Genomic DNA, 24,321 nt, shown 5'->3' with positions numbered 1-24,321 from the left:
CTACCTGTTCAGTGACATAATTTATTTATAAGATAGTGAGTGCAGTAGTGAAAAATAATGAAGAAGCATAGAAATTTCTTTGATGTCTTTACTTGATTAGGATAATATCCCATTGAATTGAGAGAGTACATCTCAAAATTATAAAATTCTGGAGTTTTTTGATAATTGTGGATTTATTTTCATGTCAGATTAGTGTAATTTGGGTTTGTGACGTTGTTGATAATTTCAGCCTCTAGGGTATCTCCAAAATGAATGTATTTTTATCAGATAATTCCACTTAATTTTGAGGAGCCAGTTAGACTGTTTAACATTTTGTGCAAGAGGCTTTTGACACCTGAACACCATGTAATAGAAAGACAAAATTATCTTTTTAACCTAATAAGACAGATTCTATAGTTGAGTATCTCTATTTAATTAGAAAAATGTATATCTTTTTATATAAGACCTTAAACATTCTTAAAACAAAAAAATGTTTTTTAAATTTTTTGATCTCTTTGTTTTTTTGTCTTAGTTCATTTCTGTTTGAATTAGCTAGTTGCTAAGAGCAATTGCAAATATTTCTTCTTTGTATTTTGTTTTTGCCTGTTTTGAATACGGGAATGGGGGGGGAAATGTATCAAATGTAGGAATGTAGAAAATATGACAAATTTTCAGAATTATACTAAATTCAGAGCTTATTTATTGAAGATACTGGGGAGTTTTCCCCTCTTTTATAAAAAGAGAACTTTATGTAGGACTGTTCAATCTTTTGCTTAATTATCATTTGCTTAATTTATCATTTCATGTGTTACTTAGCAGATGGCTATCTACCAGTTTTAATGCTTTGAGTATAAGGGTTCAGAGAATTGTGTACAAAAACAGAAATAGCTTTAAATAGTATGACTAATGAATTTTTACTAAAATTGAGTCAAAATACTTAATATTAGAGACTTGCATTAACTATAAGAAAAGCAAATATTAGTTTATTTACTTATCTGGTTGATTGCCAGATGACATTAACATTTTTTTACTCAAAATTAACCAGATCTATAAGAGATTTTATTTTCAGCTTTCCTCTTTATAATATTTTAAATTATTGTCTGTATGTTACTTTTTTCAGAAATATAATTCTTTTTCAAACTTTTGGGTACTGGTTTTTGGTTTGTAGGTCTTTAATCCCCTTTAAATCTCTTTCTTATCTGACCCCCCCCTTCCATTTTTTCAATTTTAGCCAGCCAGAAATCTTAAGGGAAATGATCTAAAACTATCAAATGGTATTAACTCTACTTAGCTTATAAAGCACTTCATAACTTGGCCCAACCTAACTTTCCTGTGTCAATGGACTTCTTCCCCCTACTTGAGCTCTGTGATTCAGTCTTTATCAAGGACATTCCTTCTTTCTTTGCATTAGAAATGCCTACCCCTCACACTATTCCTCTTCCTGTAAAATGCTATTTATCCACTCTGTCTTTCACATACAACCACCTGTGATTCTCCTTCTTCCTCCAACGTCTAGTGCCTTCTTTGCAAAACTGCTGTCTTTTTTTAAGCTACTCTATGTGTTTATTTACTTTATGGCATATAACTTTTATATGTTCTGTTATCTCCACCATTACAATGTAAGCATATTGAGAGCAAGGATTATTTCATTCTTTGTACTTTGTATTGCATCTAGCACATTGCCTAGAACATAGTGTTAATAAACACTTATTGATTATCATTGAATTCCATTTCATTCAGACTTTCTTTTTTTCTCTTTTCCTTCCCCGGTGGAAATGAAGGTCATCTTTGGAGACCTCTTACTGCAAAGTTTTGCCACTCCGTAGTTATATGCTTATATAATCTACAGACTTCAGAGCTCTGGAGGTTTTCCATACAACTGAACATATTTACTTTTTGATGCAATATTTTGCTTAAAGTTGTACTTCAAAATTCCAATTTAATGGACCACATTGCCTCCAGTTGTTCAAAGAACAGTAGTGATAATTTTGTTATATAATTAGAAGATCTTAGGATTATACACTTCTAGCTAGAGGTTATCAAATCTTTTCTCTACCCTCCACAGCCCCCCCCCCAAAAAAAAAAAAAGATTTTCTTGACTGTAGTCAGGCACTTTATCTCTTATACAGTGCCAGAAGCTTTGATAGTTATTCACTTTATCAACATAGGAAAATATAGGAATACTTAAATCATATAGATGTATAGATGAATGTTAAAATAATCACAGTGAATCCTATGAAAATATTTAAACTTTATTTTTGTAAAAAAATTTTTTTTTGATCTATATTTTCCAAAACTTATGCAAAACTACTGTTAACTTAAGAATTAAGGTAGTGGAAGAATGCAGACAAGAATGTCAATAATAGAATACAATCTAGAATTCAGAAGTGTTTGACCCCTTTTCATCTTGTGTGAAAGTCTTCCTGAGGATCTATAGTTTAAATGATTACAATGACTTCTAAGACAACTGCCATGTTTCTCCCCTCTTAGATGATTTACTTTTTCAGTATGCAATATTTTGCTTCTGTGTTAAAAAAGATACTTAAATTAGATGTTTTTTCCTTATGATTCTTTTTGTTTTCTAGACTTGTATCATTGAAAGTTCTGTTATTTAATTGCTAATTGCTTTAAATGTTAGTAGCATTGCGATTTAAATTCTAATATATATGTGTGTGTGTGTGTGTGTGTGTGTGTGTGTGTGTGTGTGTGTGTGTGTGTGTGCATATATATATATATATATATGTATATTTGATAGTTCTGGGTATTTATATCTACCAGGTCTAGGTCAGATTAGTATTGGAAATATTATTTATTACTAGACACAATTGTCCCACAAATCCTTAAATTCTTAGCTATTTTAAATATGTTTATGATAGATATATGATGTATTCTAATTCTATTACACTACATTAATCAGAGAATTAAACTTGGAATTCTAGAATCTGTACTAGAATTTTAACACTAACCACTTATTTTATGTATGACACTGGTTAAGTCCTTTCTGGGCTTCCGATTGCTGAAGAGGCTGAATTAGATGGCTTCTGAGATCTTGAAAAGTTTTTAGCTATCTCTAGAGTCTTCTGTACACCTCATATTCATGATTCAGATCGACTTAAAAGAAGTCTCAGTAAACATTTTTGTAAAATCTGTAGCTTAATATGGTTGCTTCATAATCCAGTTTTTAAATTTTTAATTATAGACCAAGAATTTTTAAAATGAGGTAGGAGAGAGATCTTTAACTTTTATTCTTTTATCCCTTCAGTTTGTTTAGTAGTAGAAGAAATAAAATTATACAGCAGAATAACTTTTTGCGTTGCTTATTTTTATTTTGTAGGAATCTCCACCTTCCACAAAGCCCTGCTTTCCAGAAAATGAATCTTCTCCCTCTTCACCAAAGCTCCAAGCCACAGTTAGTATCCAGATAGCTTTAAGAAGTACATTATAGTTAATTGATTTTAATCATAAAATAGCAAGTTATTTTATTTATAAAGTATAATGCCTAGAGTGTCTTTGGACCCTTATGTCATGAACTCCACTGAGGTGTTTAAGAACACTTCCATTAATTTTAATTATATTAAAGAATCAGGAAATTCCTTTTAAAAATCATGTTTGTACAGAATATGGTAGATACATAATTTAACTTACTATTTAACTTTTTTTTTGTTATACCACATTCTTGTTAATCAATTTCTTCATAAATATAAAAAGTTGTAGAGAATATTCTTAAAAGCAAAATTACTCTCTCCCCCTTCCCCCCCTTTAGTACTGTGGAAGTGAGATGTTTTTCCTCTGTATCAAGTATGCACAAATGCCTCTATTGGGGCCAATAAACAAGTAATGTGACTAAGAGATATTGCAGGCCCCATGGTGTCCCAATCTCAAACTTAACTGACTTAAATTTTCAAGTCAGTTTTAAATTATTAGAGCTTAAAACCGCACGGAGGCATTTGAGACATCCCATATAAAGTCCGATTGTTTTAGATTAAAGTGAATGTGGCATTTACCAAGATGCTAGTCCAACCAGAATATTTAGATATTTTGGACATAAAACTGTTATACTAAATACATACAGTGTAGCTAAACTTTTAAGTGTTGAAAGGACAATTCCCAAAAATTTTGTATTAAAATAATTAAAATGAAAAATAATACATACGTGCATATGCAATATGAAAATAAAATGCTTTGATCATTATCAACTAAAGGAATCTAGGAAGGCTTTGTGGAGGAGATGTCATTTCATGAGCTGAACTTTAATGGAACAATAGTAATTAAACAAGAGAATCATAGAATGATACACCTAGAAATGACTGTAAAAAACATTCATCTATCTTATTTAAAAAAAAAAACAAAAAACAAAAACCTCAGGCACAAGTGGAATGTTATTGTCCAATGTGGCTAATAAATTTTAGAGTTAAGGGGAAAGACAGGCTTTAAAGGTAGAAAATTTTAGCAAATGTTTTTTGGGGATGAAAGTATTTATTTTGTCTAGAACTTAGTGCATGGAGAGGAACAATATGAAATAAGGTAGAAATGTTGAGTGGTCTTAGTTATCAGTCAAAGATGTTAGATTTTCACACCAGAAGCAGAAAGGAGCCCCTGAAGAAGGTTTTTGAGCTTTGGCACAGCAAAAAGCTCTTTGCATAGGGACAGTTAACCTGGGAAGAGCATAAAGGATGTGCTGGAGGAAAGAGTACAAGTGGGAAGAAAACCCATTATGAGGCTCTTATTTCAGCAACTCATGTTGATTGTAATGAGTGTCCATATAAAAGTAGTGGCCCATAGGAATTATGAGGAAAGATTGAAGAGATGTTGCAGAAGTAGGACAGATAAGATTTGATAACCAATTAAACGTAAGAGGGAAGGGAGAGGAAAGTTTCAAAATTAACATTTTCCAATAGTGGAAATTGAATGGATGGTGTAGTGATGGTGCCACAGATGTGAGTAGATGGAAGAGTAGATCTGTGGAAAAGGATCAGGTTGCCCTGGATATGCTGAGTCTGCTGTGACTGGGGGCAGTGTCTTGTGGACACTGAGGTGGGAACCTGGGCATTTGAGAGACATCTGCATCATAGAGCCAAAAGTTGGAGAAGCTGGTGCCAATGAGATTGCCAAGTTATAGAATGTAGAGAGAAGAGACTGAAGGGCCAATAACAGAAATTACTGCCTGAAAGAAAGTGGTGGGATAATCAAGGTGTTGTGAAATGTGAAGTGAAGGTGGAGAATATAGTAAGTAGCACTGTTCAGCACTCTGGAGAGGTCAGATTGACCAAGGACTCAAGCAGCAGAAAGCTCTAGCAATTTACTTTGGTAACCTATTTAGAAAGGGCATTTCAACATGCATGCTGTTCAGAGAGTGTCAGTGTTGGAAGAGGGGCTGATTATTATTATTATTATTATTATTCTCATTAAGCACATCACTTACCTCTGAAGGGGGTCTATGGCTGTAGAATAAAGGCATTGAATTAGGGATAATCCCTAAGCTTTTTTTCCAGTTCTATGATCGTTGATCTTCAAAGGCCATTTAGTTCAATCCTTACCTGAACAGAAATTGTTTTCTGTGTATATATGACATTGCTAAGAAAACAGATGTCCAACTTTGCTTAATCTTTAGTGCAGAAGCTCCTTTTACTTTTGAATATTTCTAAGCATTAGGGAGTTTTTCCTTACAAGCCCAAATCTGCTTTATTGAAATGTCTACTTTCTGATCTCAGTTCTCTTCCTCTCAACCAAGCAGAATAAGTCAAATGTCTGTTTCACATGATAACTTTTCAAATACTTAACAAAATCTTATTTTAAACTTTATTTGTACAAATGAAAAAAGCATTTATTACGCACTTAACATGTGCAGAGCACTTAGCTGAATGCTAAGAATAAAGATGGAAAAGGTCAGAGACTAATCATCTCTCACTGAACTAATGCAGTAACCTTCTAATTGGTACCCCTGCCTTAGTTTTCTCACTTACTTCAGTCCATCCTCCACATAGCTGCCAAAATAGGTTTTTCCAAAGCTCACTTGTAACCATCTCACCTTACTCTGTACACTCAAGTGGTTGGTTCCCTAATTGCTTCTATTTGGCATTCACAAAGCCTTCACAAACTGGTTCATCCTACCTTTCGAGCCTCATTACACTTAACTCTTTGTACTTCTCAGCCTAGTCAAATACATCTTATTCCCCACACATGGAATGCTGTCTTCCTGCCTTTTCATGGCACCTGTACATACCGCACTAGGCATCTACTCTCTCTTGTCTATTCTCTCTCAGAATTCCTTAATACTTTCAAAACTCCACCCAAGCACCCTTCTACCTCAAGATTTCCTGGACTTACTCTTTTCCCTCCTCTTTCAGCTACAAGAGTTGTGCTTCTGGATGCTACCTTCTATTTATTTTGTTTATGTTTGTATGTCCTGCCAAGACTTGAAAGAAGCCAGGAGGTGGAAGTGAGGGAGATAGTCATTCCAAGTACAGGGAACAGCCAGCCCAATGGCACAGAATGGACACATGAGTGTCATAGGCAAGAAGCAGGAAAAAAAAAAAAGCCATTGTTGCTACATCTTAAGAGTGCCTGGAGAAAAGTAAAATGTGAGAAGACTAAAATGGCACAATATGGCCAGCTTGTAGAGGACTAAACAGAAAGATTTCTCTGTGACCCTGAAAGTCATAGAGAACCTTTGAAATGTGAGGAGGAGGAGAAAGCTGGCTGGCCTGAGTTGTAGGAATGCCCCTTGGTAGCTGAGGGCAGGATGGATCGGAGAGCCAAGTCAAGGAGACCAGATAGAAAGTGGGGAGCAGGTCCAGGCATGTGGTCACAGAGGATGATGGGCAGCAATGTAGAAGTAGGAATGACAAGATAGATTGGCTCTGAGGCCCCTTGGGACCAGAAAGGGAAGGGTTGCCCACAAAAGGAATAAGGAAGTTGGAAATACAGGAGAATGAGGTGAAGAAAACCATGAGTTATGTTTTAGACCCACTGACATGGGTTCTAATTGTTCAGGAGGCAGTTGGTAATGTGAGTGTGGAGCTGAGGAGAAAGATGAGGCCTGTGAAGAGAGATGTAGGGATCATCCACAGCCATGCTGTGAATCTAGGGGAGCTGGTGAGGTCATGACCACCTGACACTTGGATGGTGGTCCTGGCTGCTGCTAGGTCCACCAAGCTCAAGGCCTTCCCTCCATTCAGTTGTAGTGATTTTCCTAAAGCACCCCTTTGACCATGTTTAGTCTTACACAAACTCCCAAGTGAATTCCTGTTTCTTTCAGGAGCAAATTCAAAACATCCTTTGTAACCTTGTCCCTGCCTACCTTTCTAGTCTTCTCAGACCTCATGCTGTCTTTGATCCAGTGGCCTTACTTCCTGGCTCTTAGACAAAAAACTTGAACTTTCAGCTGCTGGCATTTTCTCTGTGTTCCCAGTCCCTGAAAGTCTCTCCCTTCTCATTTCTACCTACTGGCTTCCTTTTGAGTCCCAACTAAAATCCCTTCTTTTTACAAAAAGGTTTTCCATCTTAATTATTTCTGATTGGTTGTGTCTAAAACTCATTTGTACATATTTGTTTGCTTGTCTCCCCCATTGGATTGTGAACTCTTAGAGGTCAGAGACGGTCTTTTGCCTTTTTTTGTATCCCCATAATTAGCATAGTGCCTAACACAGTGGGTAGGCATTTAAGAAATGTTCATTGTTTGACTGGGAACTAGTAGGATATCCTGTGGTCATATGATTTAATATGACATCCTCAGATAGAAAGTTTGATTGTGGCTCTTTGGAATTTGTATTGATTGTAAAGTCTGAATTCTGATTATATTTTACAAGATTAAAAGGAAGAGCTGTAGCTTAAATTATGCAAACCAGAGATGAAATACTGCTTTTAAACCATTTTTGTGAAATACAAGTAGAAAGTGCCCTGAATTTGGAGTAGAGGATGAGAATTTAGATTTGGAGTCTGCTCCTTCCTGTCTGTCTGACCAGAGGGAGATCACCTGACCCTTTTGGGCTTAGCTTTGTCATCTATAAAATGAGTGAATGGGCAAAGGGTTCTTCCACTTTTAAAACTATGTTCTTTTGAACTCTTTTGTTGTCTAGTAGAAGGATTTACTTAATAAGAGTTTTGTAGTTTTTATTTAAAACTTTCTCAGTTTAAAATTTTAATAAAAAAGTCACAGAATCATTAAATTGAAAGGAAAATCATCTATACTTGTCCTACATAATTGAGCTTTTGATATTGTACTTAATCCTGCTTCTGACACACTCAGACTATTATCTTGAGCAAGTTGCTTAACCTCTCAGGGCCTCAGATAATCCCTTTTAAACTGCAGAAAAGTTGATGATCTCTTTTAGTTAAAAACAGCTCAATTTTCAGTTCTCTGAAGCTCCCCACACCAATGAAATCATAGATCTGGGTCTCTTCACTCCACAAAACCCCAAAACCTAGCAAACTTTTTCTTATACTACATGCTCATTTTAAAAGATTTTATTGTTTTGTTTAGCTGAAACAAAGAAATGGATGTCTGTAAACAATCTTTACTCTGTTTTCTAGGGTCAAGAAAAATATGGATTATTAAATGTAACAAAAATTACAGAAAATGGGAAAAAAGTTAGGTGAGTACACTCAATTTTGGATATTGTTTTTGATATAAAATTTAAATGTTTCTTTAAGCATACATTTTTGTTACATAAGCTTATATAAATTTTATTCTGATGTGAAATTAATGCCTTTTGCTTTTTTCTCATTGTGCATTTCAGAGCTCAAGATGAAGTTCTGTGTAATGACATAACTTCAGGTAGATAGTTGTAACTGTTGCAATTATAGAGGATACTGAGGCAACACCCATTGAAAATCCCATACATAATGCTTAATAGAGCCAAGATTCTCCCCAAAATATCAGAAAGAATTAGATTTTATAATTATAAAGCTATTTAAAATTTTTTTTAAGCTGGAATATTTTCTTAGACTGGAAAGACTGATTCACTTAGGAATCTAACAACTTTTTTTGTTGTCCCAGTGTGCTTTGCACACCAGAATTATTTGCAGCCTTTGATTTAGATTGTCATCTTGTGTTCACTAATACAGGAATTGCTCCTGTACTTCAGGGAAGGAAATAAATAAGTATTTTAATGAGGGAAACTAAGCCCGAAAAGGTTAACTCTGGTTTTGAAGATGTCTTTCCTATTCCAGAGTTATTATTTTATGATTTAAACCAGTATTCTAATTTTAATGGTAATTGTAAAAACAAAAGTAAAGTTGTCTATTTTGACATTTCATTTAGGTATATCTGAAATGGGGAAACTAGTGGAAATTTTGTTGAGGTTTTTAAAAAAATTATAAGTAAATTACCCTAAAACTTTTTTTTTTTTTTAAAGGATATAAACATTGAGTTAAAAAAAAAAAGCAGCTGTTTTATTGATGCATTGTATCTTAACACAATAGTTTTTTCTGGTGAGGAAAAAAGTCTCTTCCCTCTCTTCCATTCCCCACCCCCAATTTCCCATAATTGAAACTTCTTTGTAATAGAAGGTATGATGGCATTTGACCAAGTATTCAGCATTCTTTTCTAGTAGTTCCCTATCCCTTCTCCAGGCTCTTTTAAGTTTTCAGTGGCTTAAAATTTGCTTTCCTTTCTAGTGATTTTTTTTTTCCATTTACATTTTTGTGGTTATTTTGTGTGTTTGCTTATTTTATGCTACATAAGTATGAATACATCTTCCTGTCCTCTGAATTCCTCATATTCCTCATTTCTTTGTGCATGATAATATTCTATTATATTTGTATGTCTTGGCTTTTTTTTTTTTTTTTTTTTAAAGCCATTCTCTAGTCATTAGGCAAGTAAGTGGCTCATTGGAGAAAGCACTGGAGTGAGGAAGACTTATATTTCCGATTTCAGATCTGCCCTTGAAGTTACTGTGTGATGCTGGGCAAGTCATTTAACAAGGTTTGTGTCCATCTCTTCATTTGTAAAATGAGCAGGCCACTCCACTGTCTTTACTAAGAAAGCTCTATGTGGATTTACAAAGAGTTGGACATGATTGAAAACAACTTTTTTCTTGCATAATTCTAAATTATTATCTAAAAAGGGCTGGATAAATCCACGGCTTCACCAGCTGTGTGCTAGTGTGGTTTTCTAATACCTATCTCTTTCTGGACCATAAGTAAGCTTTTTGTTAGAGCAGACATTAAGTATTGTGAGGGGGGAATGTATTATTGAACAGTGAGTGATCTGGGACATTTCACAGTTACTCAATGGCCAGCAAGATTCATCTTGTTCTAGAAGACATTTCACAGACTTTTTTTCCCTCTGAGTTCAAATCTGACCTCAGACATTTAACTAGCTGTGTAACCCTGGGCAAGTCACTTAATCCCAATTGTCTCAGCCAAAAAAGGAGAAGGAAGAGAGAGGAGGGGAGGGAGAGGAACAATAATATTGCATTACATTCATATACCATAACTTATTCAACCATTCTCCAACTGATGGGCATCCACTCAATTTCCAGCCACTACAAAAAAGGCTGCTACAAACATGTTTTTTACATGTGGGTTCTTTTTCCTTTTTTATGATCTCTTTGGGATACAGACCCAGTAGAGACACAACTAGATCAAAGGGTCTGCACAGTTAAATAGCCCTTTGAGCATAGTTTCAAATTGCTCTCTAGAATGGTTGGAACAGTTCGTCATGACAATGGCTTAGTGACCCAGTTTCTCACATCCCCTCCAACATTTATTATTATTTTTTCATGTCATCTTAGCTAATCTGAGAGGTGTGTAGTGGTACTTCCGAGTTGTTTTAATTTGCATTTCTCTGATCAATAGTGATTTAGAGCATTTTTATATGACTAAAAATGGTTTTAATTTCTTCATTTGCAAATTGTCTGTTCATATCCTTTGACCATTTATCAGTTGGTAATGGCTTGTATTCTTATAAATTTGAGTCAATTCTCTATTTTAGAAATGAGGCCTTTATCAGAACCTTTGATGTAAAACAAATTTTTCCCAGTTTTCTGTTGTCCTAATCTTGGCTGCATTGGTTTTGTTTGTACAAAAATTTTTTGATGTAATATAATCAAAATTACGCATTTTGTATTTCATAACATTTTATAGGTCTTCTTTGCCTATAAATTCCTTCTTCTCCACAGATCTGAGAGATAGATTATCTTTTGTTCATCTAATTTGCTTATAGTATCACCCTATATGTCTAAATCACAAACCCATTTCGACCTTATCTTGGCATAGGATGTTAGATTCAACATTCATTTTTGTAAGATTTTGAGTTCCAAATTTTGTTCCCTCTGTTCTTTACCATCTCCCCCTCCCAAAACAGCAAGCATTCTGATACAGGTTATACATGTGCAATTAAACATATTTATGTTACTCATGTGAGAGAAAAATCAGAACAAAAGGGGAAAAAATTGTAGGAAAAAAAAGCAAGCAAACAAAAAAAAAAAAAGGTAAAAAATACTATGATTTGATCAGCAATTCTCTTTCTAAATGTGAATGGCATTTTTCATCCCAAATCTATTGGAATTGTCTTATAAGTCTTTCCAGGCTTTTCTGAAGCCATTCTGCTCATCATTTCTTATAGAACAATAATCTTTTATTACCTTCATACACTGTAACTTAATAGCCATTCCCCAACTCATGGGAATTCACTCAGTTTCCAGTTTTTTGCCACTACAAAAAGGGGTACCACAAACATTTTGCACATGTGGGTTTCCCTTTTTTTATGATCTCTTTAAGATACAGACCTAGTAATGACCCTGCTAGTTTAAATGGTATGCACAGTTTTAGGAAAATGTTTTTGTTTTGTTTTGTTTTTGTGCTGAGACAATTGGGGCTAAATGACTTGCCCAGGGTCACACAGCTAGGAAGTGTTAAGTGTCTGTGGCCAGATTTGAACTCAGATTTTCCTGACTTCAGGGCTGGTGCTCTATCCACAAGGAGATTTTTTTTTTTTAAATATATAAACAATAAGTTATCAAGGAAAGAGTACTAAAAATACCAAGGCCTCTAAAAGTTAAAATAAAAACTTATACGGAGATTGTTAACATGTGAAGGCCAACAGAAAAACTATCTTTAACTATATTCATTCAACGCACTAATAAAACTGATAAAACTAGCAAATACAAGTATTTCCATAAGGAAAGAGCAGAGAAAAAGTGTTGCATATATAAAACCATGAATCTCACTTATGTATGCCTTGTGATTTTCAAAATACATTAATGAGAACCTTTATGTCAAAGTTGTTCTGTGTGTCTTTTTTCCTTTGAATTTTTGTTCATGCAATTTAAAAAGTTGCTTCAGGTGATAACTTTTTTTTTGCATCATATTCACTACCTTGTAATCTACCCTCCCAAATTTAAAAAAGCCCTCCTTTTCAACATGTAAACAAAATCCACACATGGAAATAATGTGTAAAAAATGTATGTCTCATTGTTGTACCTCTTCTTCCTGACTTCTCAGGAGGTTGGTAGTGTGCTGTATCACTGTTCTTCTTGAATTGTGGTTACTCAACACAGTTCTTCTTGTTTGATTTCTTTCTGTACTCTTTTCTTTTTGGTGAGATATAGAGGAGAGTTGAATTCTCCCTTTCTCTCTCAGCTTCTCTGCTTCCACTGAAAAAAGAGAAACAAAAACCTTGTGACATATATTCATAATATACCTTATTCTATATCTTGAATTCATCACACCAGTCTAGAGAAGATATATAACATGCTCATCAACATTCCACTGGAATCATAGTCAAAAAAATGTTTTTAGCTATCATTTATATAGCACTTTAAAGTTTCCAAAGCACTTTACATATGTTGTCTCATTTGATCCTTACCACAACCTCTGGAGATTAGTTATTATTATCTCTGATCTGCAGATGAAGAAACAGGGTAAGATAAAAGTGACTTCCCCAAACAAAAGAGAACAAAAATACTAATGTTAGTAAGTTTTTGAACTTGGCTCCTCTTATTCTAAGTCCTCTATCAGTTGATCAGAGTTTTTGAATCTTTCAAAGTTGATTGTCTTTATGTTCTCGTATGAATTATTTCCCTGGTTTTGATCACTTTAAAGGACATAGATATTTAAGTCTTAAAAATGTGGACCCCAAACCTGCTGGTGAGTTTAAGTTCCTGTTATATAAAATTATGGACCTCTTTCAGCTAAACTTAAAAATCTGTGTACTAGATAAATGGTTTCATTTTAGTCTAATCCAGGGGTCAGCAAACTACCACCTCCAGGCCAAACTGACTCATTTTTTTGTTTGGCTTACCTATGAGTTAGGAAGGATTTCTACATTTTATATTTTTTCATCATATCTAATACTCTGCTGAGCTCAGGCAATCAATAAGTGTTTATAGCTGCTACGTAGAACATTGTTTCTCAAATTATTTTCAATTTCCATAAAGAATGTTTAAATGGCAGTTAAACATAAGCATAAAGTCATTCACTTTGTTATCATTGTGTAGAATAGGTAATGTGACTTTAATTATTTAGAATTATCTTCTTGATCAAAAAATAATCCTAGAATGTATTCAGTAATGCATAATAATATAAGTTTTTAAAAATGAGGAGACAAGAAAGCAAAAATGTTGATAACTGATTGAAGATGATTTAAAATATCTTTATCTTAATTTTAATACCATTTTCAAGTGCATCATATAAGCAATGTCATTCTTTTCCATTTGATTTTATTTTTGGTGATTTGAAGGCACTTAACATGGATTATCTGATTTTTGAAAATTCTTCTGTGAATCCAGGAAAATTACAAAGGCCTTTATGAACAAAATTCTTAGGCAAAAGTGTGATTAACCAAAATTTCCCCCCAAACACTGGCATATGTAAAGACAAAGGAAAACTAAACTTGAAATGGAAGACACAAGGTGAACAACTTTATGCACTTATTGTTTCTAATTACAAAACTGAAGCAGCTAAGGTGGAGCCCTGAATATAGAAGCTCTAGGATTCACCTTTGGGAAGTCAGCCTCTTTGCTTCAGTTCTCTCATCTACAAAAGGGGGTGGGGAGTAAAAATAGAATCTACTTCACAAGAGTATGTGGATAAATTGAGATAATATTTGCAAAATGTTTTGTAAACCTTAAAATGCTACCCTATAAATGGTAGATATTATTATTATTGTTATTATTATTATTATTAATGCACTTATTGATGGTGTTTTTATCAGATTAGCAGATGGCCTGATACTAGGCAGTATTAGTATATTGAATGATAGGATATACAAACATCTAGATCTATTAAAATAAAGCTTTAGTAGGGACATAAAGTTTCATGTATTATACAATCAATTTCCCCAAGTTCAAGATTTGGAGAAATTTAGATAGCAAGAATTCATCTGACAGAATTTTAGTTGACTATACGTTCAGTGAGTTAGAAACAGGTGGCAGTCTATTTCTAACTACCACAGAACAGTTAACATGGTATTAGCGGACATTAGGCCTAGCATTCAGACTAGGCTTTGCCCTAATCAGAATGCATCCCGGCTTTATTTTTAGGCCTGAGCCCTACATTTTAGCAAGAAAGCTAGACATACTCCATGCTTAGGGAAATCCTTGAGTAGGTCAGAAGATGTTCAGCTCTCTGAACTTCTGCACAGACTCACCATAGAATAGCAGAACAAAACCCTGGGAAGAGAAATCCCCAGCCTCTGGAAAGTACTCTCTCTGCCTCCAGGGCTGGCCCTCTACCATACCACCAGCCTTACCCCCTTTTTTTCTTCTGTATAGCGTTCCATCTGCCATCTTTGGGCCTTTATGCAAGCACTGCCTCTTCACAGCCTCTTAATTCCCCGTTTTCTTTCCTAATTCAATTTAGACAATTTAGACCTCATTTCTCTTTCTCTCAAGCTTTTATTACTTTGTTTATCTTGTAGACTTAGGTGTGTACGTGTTGTCTCCTAAGTGTGTGAGCTCTCTGAGAGCAGAAGCACATAGAAAGTGCTCAATGAAGATGTGCTTCTTTATAGATCTGAGGTGTTTGAGATCCACAGACTGCCTCGTGGGATAGTGCTTGCCATGTGTCATGGCAGGTTAATGAGCTAGGATGCTACCAGGCTCGAGTGCTGACATCACCAGTTTAAGAGCCAGGGTAGGGGTGGAGAGAAGGGATACAGGGAGTCCTAGATTGAACATATGGAGGTGTTTGGATGAAGCAAGAAAGAACTTGGGCAGGGTAATGTATTCTCAAAGTAGAAGTTCCTGTGTGACACTGGCAGAGGAGTGGTGTCAGCATAGCAGTAGAGGGAGCAAGAGCAAAGAGGGACAGGGATAAATGGAATTTCTGACTGTGGGCAGCAAGGTGGTACTGTGGTGCAGAAACTGCCAGGCCTGGGCTCAGGAAGATTCATCTTCCTGAGTTCTAATGTGGCTTGAGATACTCACTAGCTAGGCAAGTCAATTCACCCTGTTTGCCTCAGTTTCCTCATCTATAAATGAGCTAGAGAAAGAAATTACTAAGCCACTTCAGTGGCTTTGTCAAGGAAACTCCAGAAGGGGTTATGAGAAGTCAGAGAAGACTGAAAAATAACCAAACGTCTGACTGAACCTACTGTGTTTATGAATCATAGGGAATAGAGAATCAGGAATTGGAGATATTTTTAATTATAGGGTGGAAGGAATGCCCACTAGGAAGAGCCTTACAAAATGAATCACTATGAGACTCAGGTTCTAATTAATGTTTTAATAATACTAATAGTAATAATAGTTTGCATTCATAGGACTTCACAGTTTATAAAACTCTTTACAAACATCCTATTTTATATTTACAGGTGCCTTAGGAAGTAGGTACTATTTGTTATTCCCGTTTTACAGATGAGAAACTAAAGCAGACTGAATTTGTGACTTGTCTAAGATCATATACCTAGGAAGTAGATGTGGCTGGATTTTAATTCAGGTCTTTTTGATTCTGAGGCCCAGCATTCTATTCTTTTACCACTTTGCTGTCTCTTTTTAGTGGGAAGGAGCTGGCTGGTTTTTATGTTTTCTTCCAGATGTTTTCCCTCATTAGCTTGAAGGGCCAGGCCAGTCCCAGACTTTGCTAGCTAAGAGGTTCCTAAAGAAGCCTGCTGGAGAATTTGTAGTCTGGGCTATTATGTTCTGAAACATTCAGATTGATGAGATCACAGATCCGTTGGAGTGTTGTTTTTGTTTACCTTGGCATGATCTCCATTGATTTTTCTCATTGATCTTTCAGATGAAATACTTTTCAGTGTCTGCTCTAGCAAGTCTGAAAAAGTAATTTCATTAGCACTACTTTAAAAATCCCTGAAGGAGAAATATTTGGGGATTTTCTGAACTCTTAATGTATAGGCCTAATCTTTCAACATTCAGATTTCATATATGTCCAAATATAAAATTAAGAAAGCATCCATCTAAAGAGTTTGGGGGATAAAAGAAGACAATTGTTTCCAAGAAAACCTCTGAAATTCTGAAAGCAAAATGGCTAATAAGAAATGGATTAGTTACTTAATATTTTTGAAGGGAGGAGATTTGTTATAAGAACTGTAATAGAATAACTTAATTATCAAACCATATTTATTGAGCACCAATTATATCTACAATGTTTTTCTATGAAGAGAAGAGAATTAAAAAAGAAAATTAAAGGTACTTTTCCTGTCTGCAGTGTAGGTAAACTTTTTATTTAAGAATATGAATAAAAATTCATGTCAGTTGTGTTTAATATGCATCATTTAAATATGAAGGTTTGGGGTGTGTTCTGTATCCCTTTGGCAGTCTGGTGAAACTTGTGAATCTCTTATCAGAATAATGTTTTAAGTGCATAGAATAAAATATATAGATTACAAAGAAAGCCAATTATGTTGGAATATGCTTCTCAAAAATTTTTAAAGTTCACAATCTTCTGAACTTTTGTTATAAGAACTTTTGTCATAAATGGCTATTTTGTAATTGCAGAAAGAACTGGTTATCTTCCTGGGCAGTATTACAGGGTTCATCTTTACTATTTACCAAAACCCAAGGAAGTAGCACAAGCTGGGTAAGTATGTCTTATGTTTGGTAATTTATATCTTTGATTTCAAATTATATGATGTTATACATAAATTTCAATAGCAGTTTGCAAATTTTATATATAGAAACACATTTACATTCATACATGCATACATGAATGTGTATGTGTGTGTGTGTGTGTGTGTGTGTGTGTGTGTGTGTGTGTGTGTGTGTGTGTAGTGTGTATTTCTGTATGATGAAAGGAAAGAGGTTTGGATATTTGCTCTACTCTTTAATTAGAAAAATCTGGCTCTTAGCATTGTACAATAACTATATTCCTGACTTAGTACCAGGATTCTAACTCTGTAATCAGTTGATAGCTTCACAAATACTCTTAAATTATTCATTCTTAAGTTTAGCTGTTAATGGAAGGAAAATAGTAAAAAAAGAAAAACAAAGACAAAAATAAAAAATATTCTACAGAACAAGATTTGGAAGGTTATAGTTTTGTTTTCTTAGGTAATTAGATTTATAGATTTGATTATAATAGAGCACGGATGTTATGCTCTCACAAGATTTCATCTTTTAATATCTGGCAGATTGAATTTCTTCCATTATCTCCTTTGGAGAAACAATTCTTGGGCAGTAAAAGTGTGTTTATCCAAGTGAAACACTCATTTTTAATTTTATAAGAAATCCTTATCACTTAGCTAGATAATAGTTATTTTAAACTTAAATATTCCAGCATCATTTAAATAAATTCCATCCTAAATTTCTAGATGTGTAAAGTGAAATTGAATTCTGTATAAGTATTTTTCATGATCATACATTTCTTTGAATAGATTTTTGTTTCTTTTATGCATACTGTAAAGTACCCTTCTATGAATGTACTTGTGGTGTTCACTACCTCCTGGATGTAAAAGCCGAGCACCAAATTCAGTTTTGCGGGTGTCACGTGTCTGCTGTAGAATTGTCTTGTCAAGGGCCACTGGGGTTTCCTCTCATGTGTCATCATGCTGTTATGCATTGTTATGACATCATCCCTCTCTTCCCTTTTCCCATCAAGTCATTCTGCCCACGGGGCTCAATCCCGGAGCTCCTGCTCTCGCTGCTTTCTTCTTGGAAAGATTCTGTGAGCCGCCGGCCTGCTGTCACCTCTGTACACTCTGACCCTGTCTCAGCTGTCACTGTATGTGTTCTGTTGCATGCCACTTGCCACACACAACAATGCTCTTTTCTTTGACATGAATTCATGAGAATAAATGCAGCAATGAAATGGAGGCAAAATGAAGTCATGGAAAGATTGGGACCAGAAGTCTGGGTGTTTAGTCCCAGTTCTGCCAGTAACTTGCCATGTGACCATGGGCAAGTCACTTAATTAATGTAAGTCTCCTGTCTAATCTACCAAATGAGGAATAGATGATCTCCAGGGTTGCTGCCAGGTGCAAATTTGATCTTTCTACCATTCTATGAAAAAATAGAATGGATTGACTGGGAAAAATTACAAGGAATTTTGCTAAGCAAATTTAATTTTTCTGGCATTCCATTTCATGTCATTTTATTTATAATTTTGTTGCTGAAATGCTTCTATCTAGATGAGTCAGTTATTTCTAAACATAATCTTTGTATTAACAGTTTTGATTCCCAAAAAGTAAATTTTGGGGAAATTTTAAAAGTAATTGTGGTAGGTTTTGTCACAGTTTATTAATTTTATTATCAGTGCTGTTTTGAAATATCTACTCTTTTGATATTAATGTAAATAGCATTGCTGGGGAGCCTTGTAATTCAAGAAAAGAAATGATGGCCTTGGAACCAGAGACCTGAGTTTGATTACTGATTATGCTGCTTACCTGAGGTGCCATAGGGAAAGAGGAGGGAATACACAATTATTAAGTACCTCCTGTGTGCCATGCGCTGTGCAAATACGATCTCACTTCACCTCTCTGGGCCTTGATTATCTTATCTTTAAGAGTTGGACTCCATGACCTTGAGTCTGGATCTGTGATTCAGATAATGATTTGTGTGTTAGGCATACAAAATTAGAATCTTAATTCGATTTGCTTCTGAACAGGGATCCTTTCTACAATATCTGCAAAGGACTCCTTAGAGAAGATGCCAAATTTCTTTAGCATATGGGTATCATGTGGAAGAATGCGGCAAATCATTATATTTTTGTCATTGTGGAATTTTGTTCTAAAAAGGAGAACACCTCTGTATTTCACATCCTAGTCTCCTAGGCTAGCCATGAGATAGACCTAAGGTCCAAGGGGGATGTCCAAGCTCTTGGTTAGGAATTCTCCAGGGAAGAGTACAATAATCCTAGCAGAGTAAAGACAGGCCGGCTCGCTTGGGCCTCCTCTCCATCATTTCTTTTTCTCATCTTCTGGATCCTTGTGTTTTGTCTCAGTAGATGTTTGGAGAGCTTCTGGAAGGTGTTTCTCTGGAGGATGCTTCTCTGTTTTGCTGGTATATGAGTGAGCTAAAGGGTCTTTTAGGAGCAAAGAACTAGAGAATGAGAGAGAACAAGAAAATATTTAGAAGGTTGTTCATTGGGACACTTATTATAGCCACATCAGTAGTCTTGGTATTTTAAGGTAATGAGAAAGATGATTGTGATGGCAGTCAGTGTAGTAAGATATCATTTATTTTTAAGCCAGCCACAATGCTATTAAGTTCTTTTGAACACTTGACATTTATAGGTAGTACAGTGTCTTTTTAAAAACATTGAATGTTGTATACGAGCTACTTTTATAGTTTGAGAGAACTCTGCATTTAGCAGTTCTATTTGGGTATAAAAGGATTTGTGACTGAATAGTTTGAGAAATTCTGTAGTTAAGCTCCAGAACTTGAAGGTGTATGTGAACTTTGTGAACAGAAGTTTGGGGATGATCATAAACCAGTGCAGATATGTCTTTTTTGAGTAAACTTGCTCATATTTAGAAATTTGTATCAGGATAAAGCATTAGCATCTAGAAACTAGTCATTTAGTTCTTCAGACAATATATCAAATTTTTGATGCTTCTGCTCCAGTTCTTAGTGTAAAAATGTGTGATTGAACAAAGAAAGATGAATTTATGTGGCTCCATTTCTTAAGACTATTCTTTGAGCTTTATAGCCAATGAATAATATTCTGTTTTAGTTTTATTATGTCTTTTGGTAGTAGAAACTTTGGGAGAATTGCAGAAGGATACTGATAACTTCTGTGTGGATAACACATTGTAAAATAAATTATGGTCAGCTTGTGCTAAAGGATGAAGAGAAACTAGCATTGAAAGTATTCTTGTTTAAGTTAATAATAGTTCTTATTTATGAATAAACCTGTATAATTGCATGCTTTCTAAGTTGATATAAAAGAAGCATGGATCTCTAACCCAAGCCAAACACATGAATTAATTTGGATTCAGGGCCTAAATAGTTATATGAAGGTTAATAATTTTATTAGAAATTGTTGTAGCATCCATGCTATAAATTTCTTTAAAAACAAACAGTCTCCTTACTTCGTTGAATTATTATGACATTCACAAGTTTGGATTAGTCTATTGATAATTCAGGAAATTTCTTTTTTAGAGGAAAAACAGACTCATTATATTTGAAAATACCCTGATCTGAATAGACAAGGGAGAATTTTTCTAAATATTAGAAGAGGAGAATCTGTAATTTATTTATTTATTCGTTCATTCCTGGTTGACATTTAATTGTATTTTATTTTTTCCAATTACATGTAGATGGTTCTCAACATTCACTTTTATAAGATTGAGAATCTGTAATTTAGTTGAAGCTTTTCCAAATGATTAGTTTCAAAGATAAATAATAAATATATTGACTTAATTTTAAAATATTGTTTTGCAATTTTAATGTTTGTGTTCCTAATTTTTAATGTATCATTTTTTTGTTAATGAGATTTTTAGACTAATACTTTTTACAGCTTTCCTAAAACTAATTTATTCTTGTTTTCCATATGTTTGACTTTGATTATCTTATTTAGAGATAGTTATAGTACTAACAACTAAAATCTATAATTAGAAACAGTACTTTTCATTGATTTCCAATCTTAAAAGAGAAGATAATTTCTTATGCTTCATTGTTTATTTAAAATATTGGGAATTTTAAATAGTCTGATCAAAAAAAAAGGTAAATGAGCCACTGCATCAAAGTTTTGTTTTTCTTTTTCTAAATTGAAGTTCGGGAGTAATCAATCTAAGCCAGAGTTCACTGTGGATCTCAAAGGGGCAACGATTGAGTTGGCTTCAAAGGATAAGTCCAGCAAAAAGAATGTATATGAGGTAATTTATGTTTTCCAAACCTGCCCCCCCTTTTAAAAAGTTTTTGGGAAATGATAGTCTTAATCTTAATATTGTTATCCTATATAAATGTTTTATTTTTAGTAATACTCCAGTTTTTAAAGAATTCATGTTGTCAAAATCTTAGAATTGGTTACCTCTATTGTTGGTTTGTTCTTTATTAAAGATCTCTTCTATAGTAGACTTATACTACTACCACCTATCCCTCTCTTCTTAGTCCTATCCCCTTTTCTTCCCCCCAACATAAACCTAACAGTAACACAAGGATATCCAGGCCCTGATTGTGTTATTTACTGCTGTCCTATAGAGAGACAATTGGAGAGAATATAGAACTCCATCCCCCCCTCCCATATACCCCAAGAGAAAAGGTAGTGTGATGTCACTGTCAGTGTTTCTTCAAAAATGGTCAGAATAGCACCCATGAGAAATGTGGGGTTTATCATCTATAAATTTTCCCTTCAAACATTCTTGTGAAGGACATGGAACTAACTTATTAATATGGCATTGATTCTTAATTCTTTTGTTTCTTACTAAATATAGTATCTCATTTTAGATACGAATTTTCACTCAAATGTAGTTGCTTTTGTACATAATAATTATTTGATATTTTTACTATGTTCTGTTGTATGTATTTAGGATTTATTAAGACATAACCACAAAAACTTGATTCATTTTCAAAGGAAAAGAATAATTTAAGCTTTTTAAGTCCCTATCTTTTACATATTAATATCATAGACATTATTTCTGTGTAGATTCACATATAAGATTCTCATTCTTCAAATAAAGACATTTTGACATTATTTATAGCGTAAGATTATGTTCCTAAACAAATATCTTGGTATATATGCAAAGGAAAATTGAATCCTCAATTCTCTGTCTTGCATCATTAGTCTAAGTATTATATAATGAATAATGTCAATGTATTGGCAGACATGATTGTAAAAACTATGAAATAACATGGTATGCATAAATTTCTACAAAAAGAAATTTTGTCTATGTAGAGTATTTTAATCTTTAAAAATAATTAATCTACTTCCCCTTAACCTTTTAAAACTCCATGGTTCTTATCTCTTAAGTCTTCTTAGGTAACATCAATTAATCAATAAAAGTGAATATATAGTCTTAACTAGTGATTACTTGAAAGCACTAATTGTTTAAAAAAAATACATCTTTTTACATATTTTTAAAATACTAATTTAATTGTACCTGTCTTCTTTTTCAAGCTAAAAACTCGGCAAGGAACTGAACTATTAATTCAGTGTGACAATGATACTCTTATGAATGATTGGATTAAAGTTCTTAATTGTACCATCAGTAATCAGGTATGTATTTCATTTATGCAAATCATAACTTCAAAATTGATTTAATCTCTTCTCCAGCATCTTTTAGTCACTTTTTACTCTTTAGTTCAGGGGTTCTCAAACTACGGCCCGCGGGCCAGATGCACCCACTGAGGACGTTTATGTGGCCCGCCGGGTTATGGCAAATGGGCTGAGGGACCGAGACAGAGTATGAGTTTTTGTTTTTACTATAGTCCTGCCCTCCAACAGTCTAAGGGACAGTGAATTGGCCCCCTATTTTAAAAGTTTGAGGACCACTGCTTTAGTGCATATAGATTTGATGTCTGCTGTAATTGGACGATATATCTTATTTGATGAATATTTTGCTAATGAAAGTGTAAGGATATTTGCCATTTAGTCCAGGAGTTCCCAGAGATCAAAGAATGCATTTTTATTTTCATCAGTATTCTAAATATATTTTTATGATCACCCATAACAAAAGTTGTTGGCTATAGCATTAAAACAATATGTAGAGGGGATGGTAGATAAACGGTGTTGCGCTCTGATCTTTTACAGGCTCTCACTCTATCAGGGTTTAGAGAAGGATGCTTTACTAGACCATAAAGGGAATGAACTTGAGATCCTCATCCAGCCCAGGTATCCACAAAGGGACCCAGGAAGTCCTGTAGAGATCTTGCATTACACAAGCAGCTGTAGCAGATTGAGAACCCAGGAGAAAGGGGAGAGGGTGAAGCACGGGCAAGGCAGTTCCATCATTCCTTTCTCTGAGCTCCAAAGTGGCTAGGTTCAGCAAACTTGAGCTATTTCTGAGTCTCATAGCTCCAAAAAAAAGTGAGTTTGGGCTAGTCTAGATGGATCACATATGGCGCTCTCTGCTCTGGACCCAAGCCTTCATCAAATGTATGCCTACTTTGGTATTATGTCTTTCAAGTTTCATCCAAGAACCATACAAATATAATTATAAAATGTTCTTCATGGAAATACAGATTTAAATAATTGGGGAAACCAAACTACCAACAATTATATAAAAATGCTCAAATTCACTAGTTATTAAAGAAATGTGTATAAAAGGTGGTTTTGAGATTATGCTTCATATGTATTATACTAGTAAAGATGAAAAATGTGGGAAAATATTTATTTCGGCTCTGTTGCTTGCTCCTTTGGAAAACAGTTTGGATCTGTGCCCAGAAAGTTACTCTCTGACCTAGCTACACCAGTAGTACACCTCTACTCCAAGAGAGGAAAGATTTATTTGTACAAAAGTACTTATAGCAGCCCTTTTTTTCAATAGCCAAAAATCAGAAGGAGATGTACTATTTTAGGTATGGCTGAACAGATTGTGGTGTGTTCATGTAATAGAATAACACAGAGGAAAGAGCTCTAGACCTAGAGTTGGGAAAATCTAATGGCATCTGGTGATAGATGTAGCTGTGTTTTCTCTGGTCTGGTTGCTTAACTAAGTTTCCTTAGCTATAAAGTAGGGAGGATAATGGCACCTCCCTGAAAGGGAGATCATATGTAAGATCATATTTGCATAGTAATCAGCACAGAACCTGGCATATACTAAATAATAAAAGTTTAGCTTGTTCCTCCTCCTCTTAAGAGATGGTGAAATGGACAGATATGAGGGAGAGTGGAAAGACCTTTATGAATGATGTAGAGTGATATCAGTAGAAGTAAGAAAGCAATGTCTAAAATGATGATGGTAGAGAAAAACATCTTTGAAAGACTTTAGAATTCTGAATATTGCAGGGATAGACCATAAGCCCAAGGGAATGAAGATGAAGCATGCCTCCTGACAAAGAT

General features: G+C 34.5%; 1 protein-coding gene across 4 annotated transcripts in view; it reads left to right on the top strand.

Annotated features, from left to right (window-relative positions):
• Nucleotides 1-24,321, top strand: part of ARHGAP12 (Rho GTPase activating protein 12) — a 124,065-nt gene that overhangs the window by 84,416 nt on the left and 15,328 nt on the right. For 2 of the 4 annotated variants that reach the window (XM_074267063.1, XM_074267061.1), the window contains 5 exons: nt 3,314-3,388; nt 8,512-8,573; nt 16,881-16,962; nt 21,095-21,196; nt 22,438-22,536. In XM_074267063.1, coding sequence (XP_074123164.1) covers nt 3,314-3,388; nt 8,512-8,573; nt 16,881-16,962; nt 21,095-21,196; nt 22,438-22,536 — 420 coding nt within the window. The remainder of the gene's footprint in view (nt 1-3,313; nt 3,389-8,511; nt 8,574-16,880; nt 16,963-21,094; nt 21,197-22,437; nt 22,537-24,321) is intronic. The other 2 variants (XM_074267064.1, XM_074267062.1) reach the window with 1 other exon arrangement.

The sequence above is a fragment of the Sminthopsis crassicaudata genome, chromosome 5 (assembly GCF_048593235.1).
Source record: "Sminthopsis crassicaudata isolate SCR6 chromosome 5, ASM4859323v1, whole genome shotgun sequence".
Taxonomy (NCBI): domain Eukaryota; kingdom Metazoa; phylum Chordata; class Mammalia; order Dasyuromorphia; family Dasyuridae; genus Sminthopsis; species Sminthopsis crassicaudata.
The sequence above is the reverse complement of the archived record's forward strand: the minus strand, read 5'-3'. Positions and strand labels throughout refer to the sequence as shown.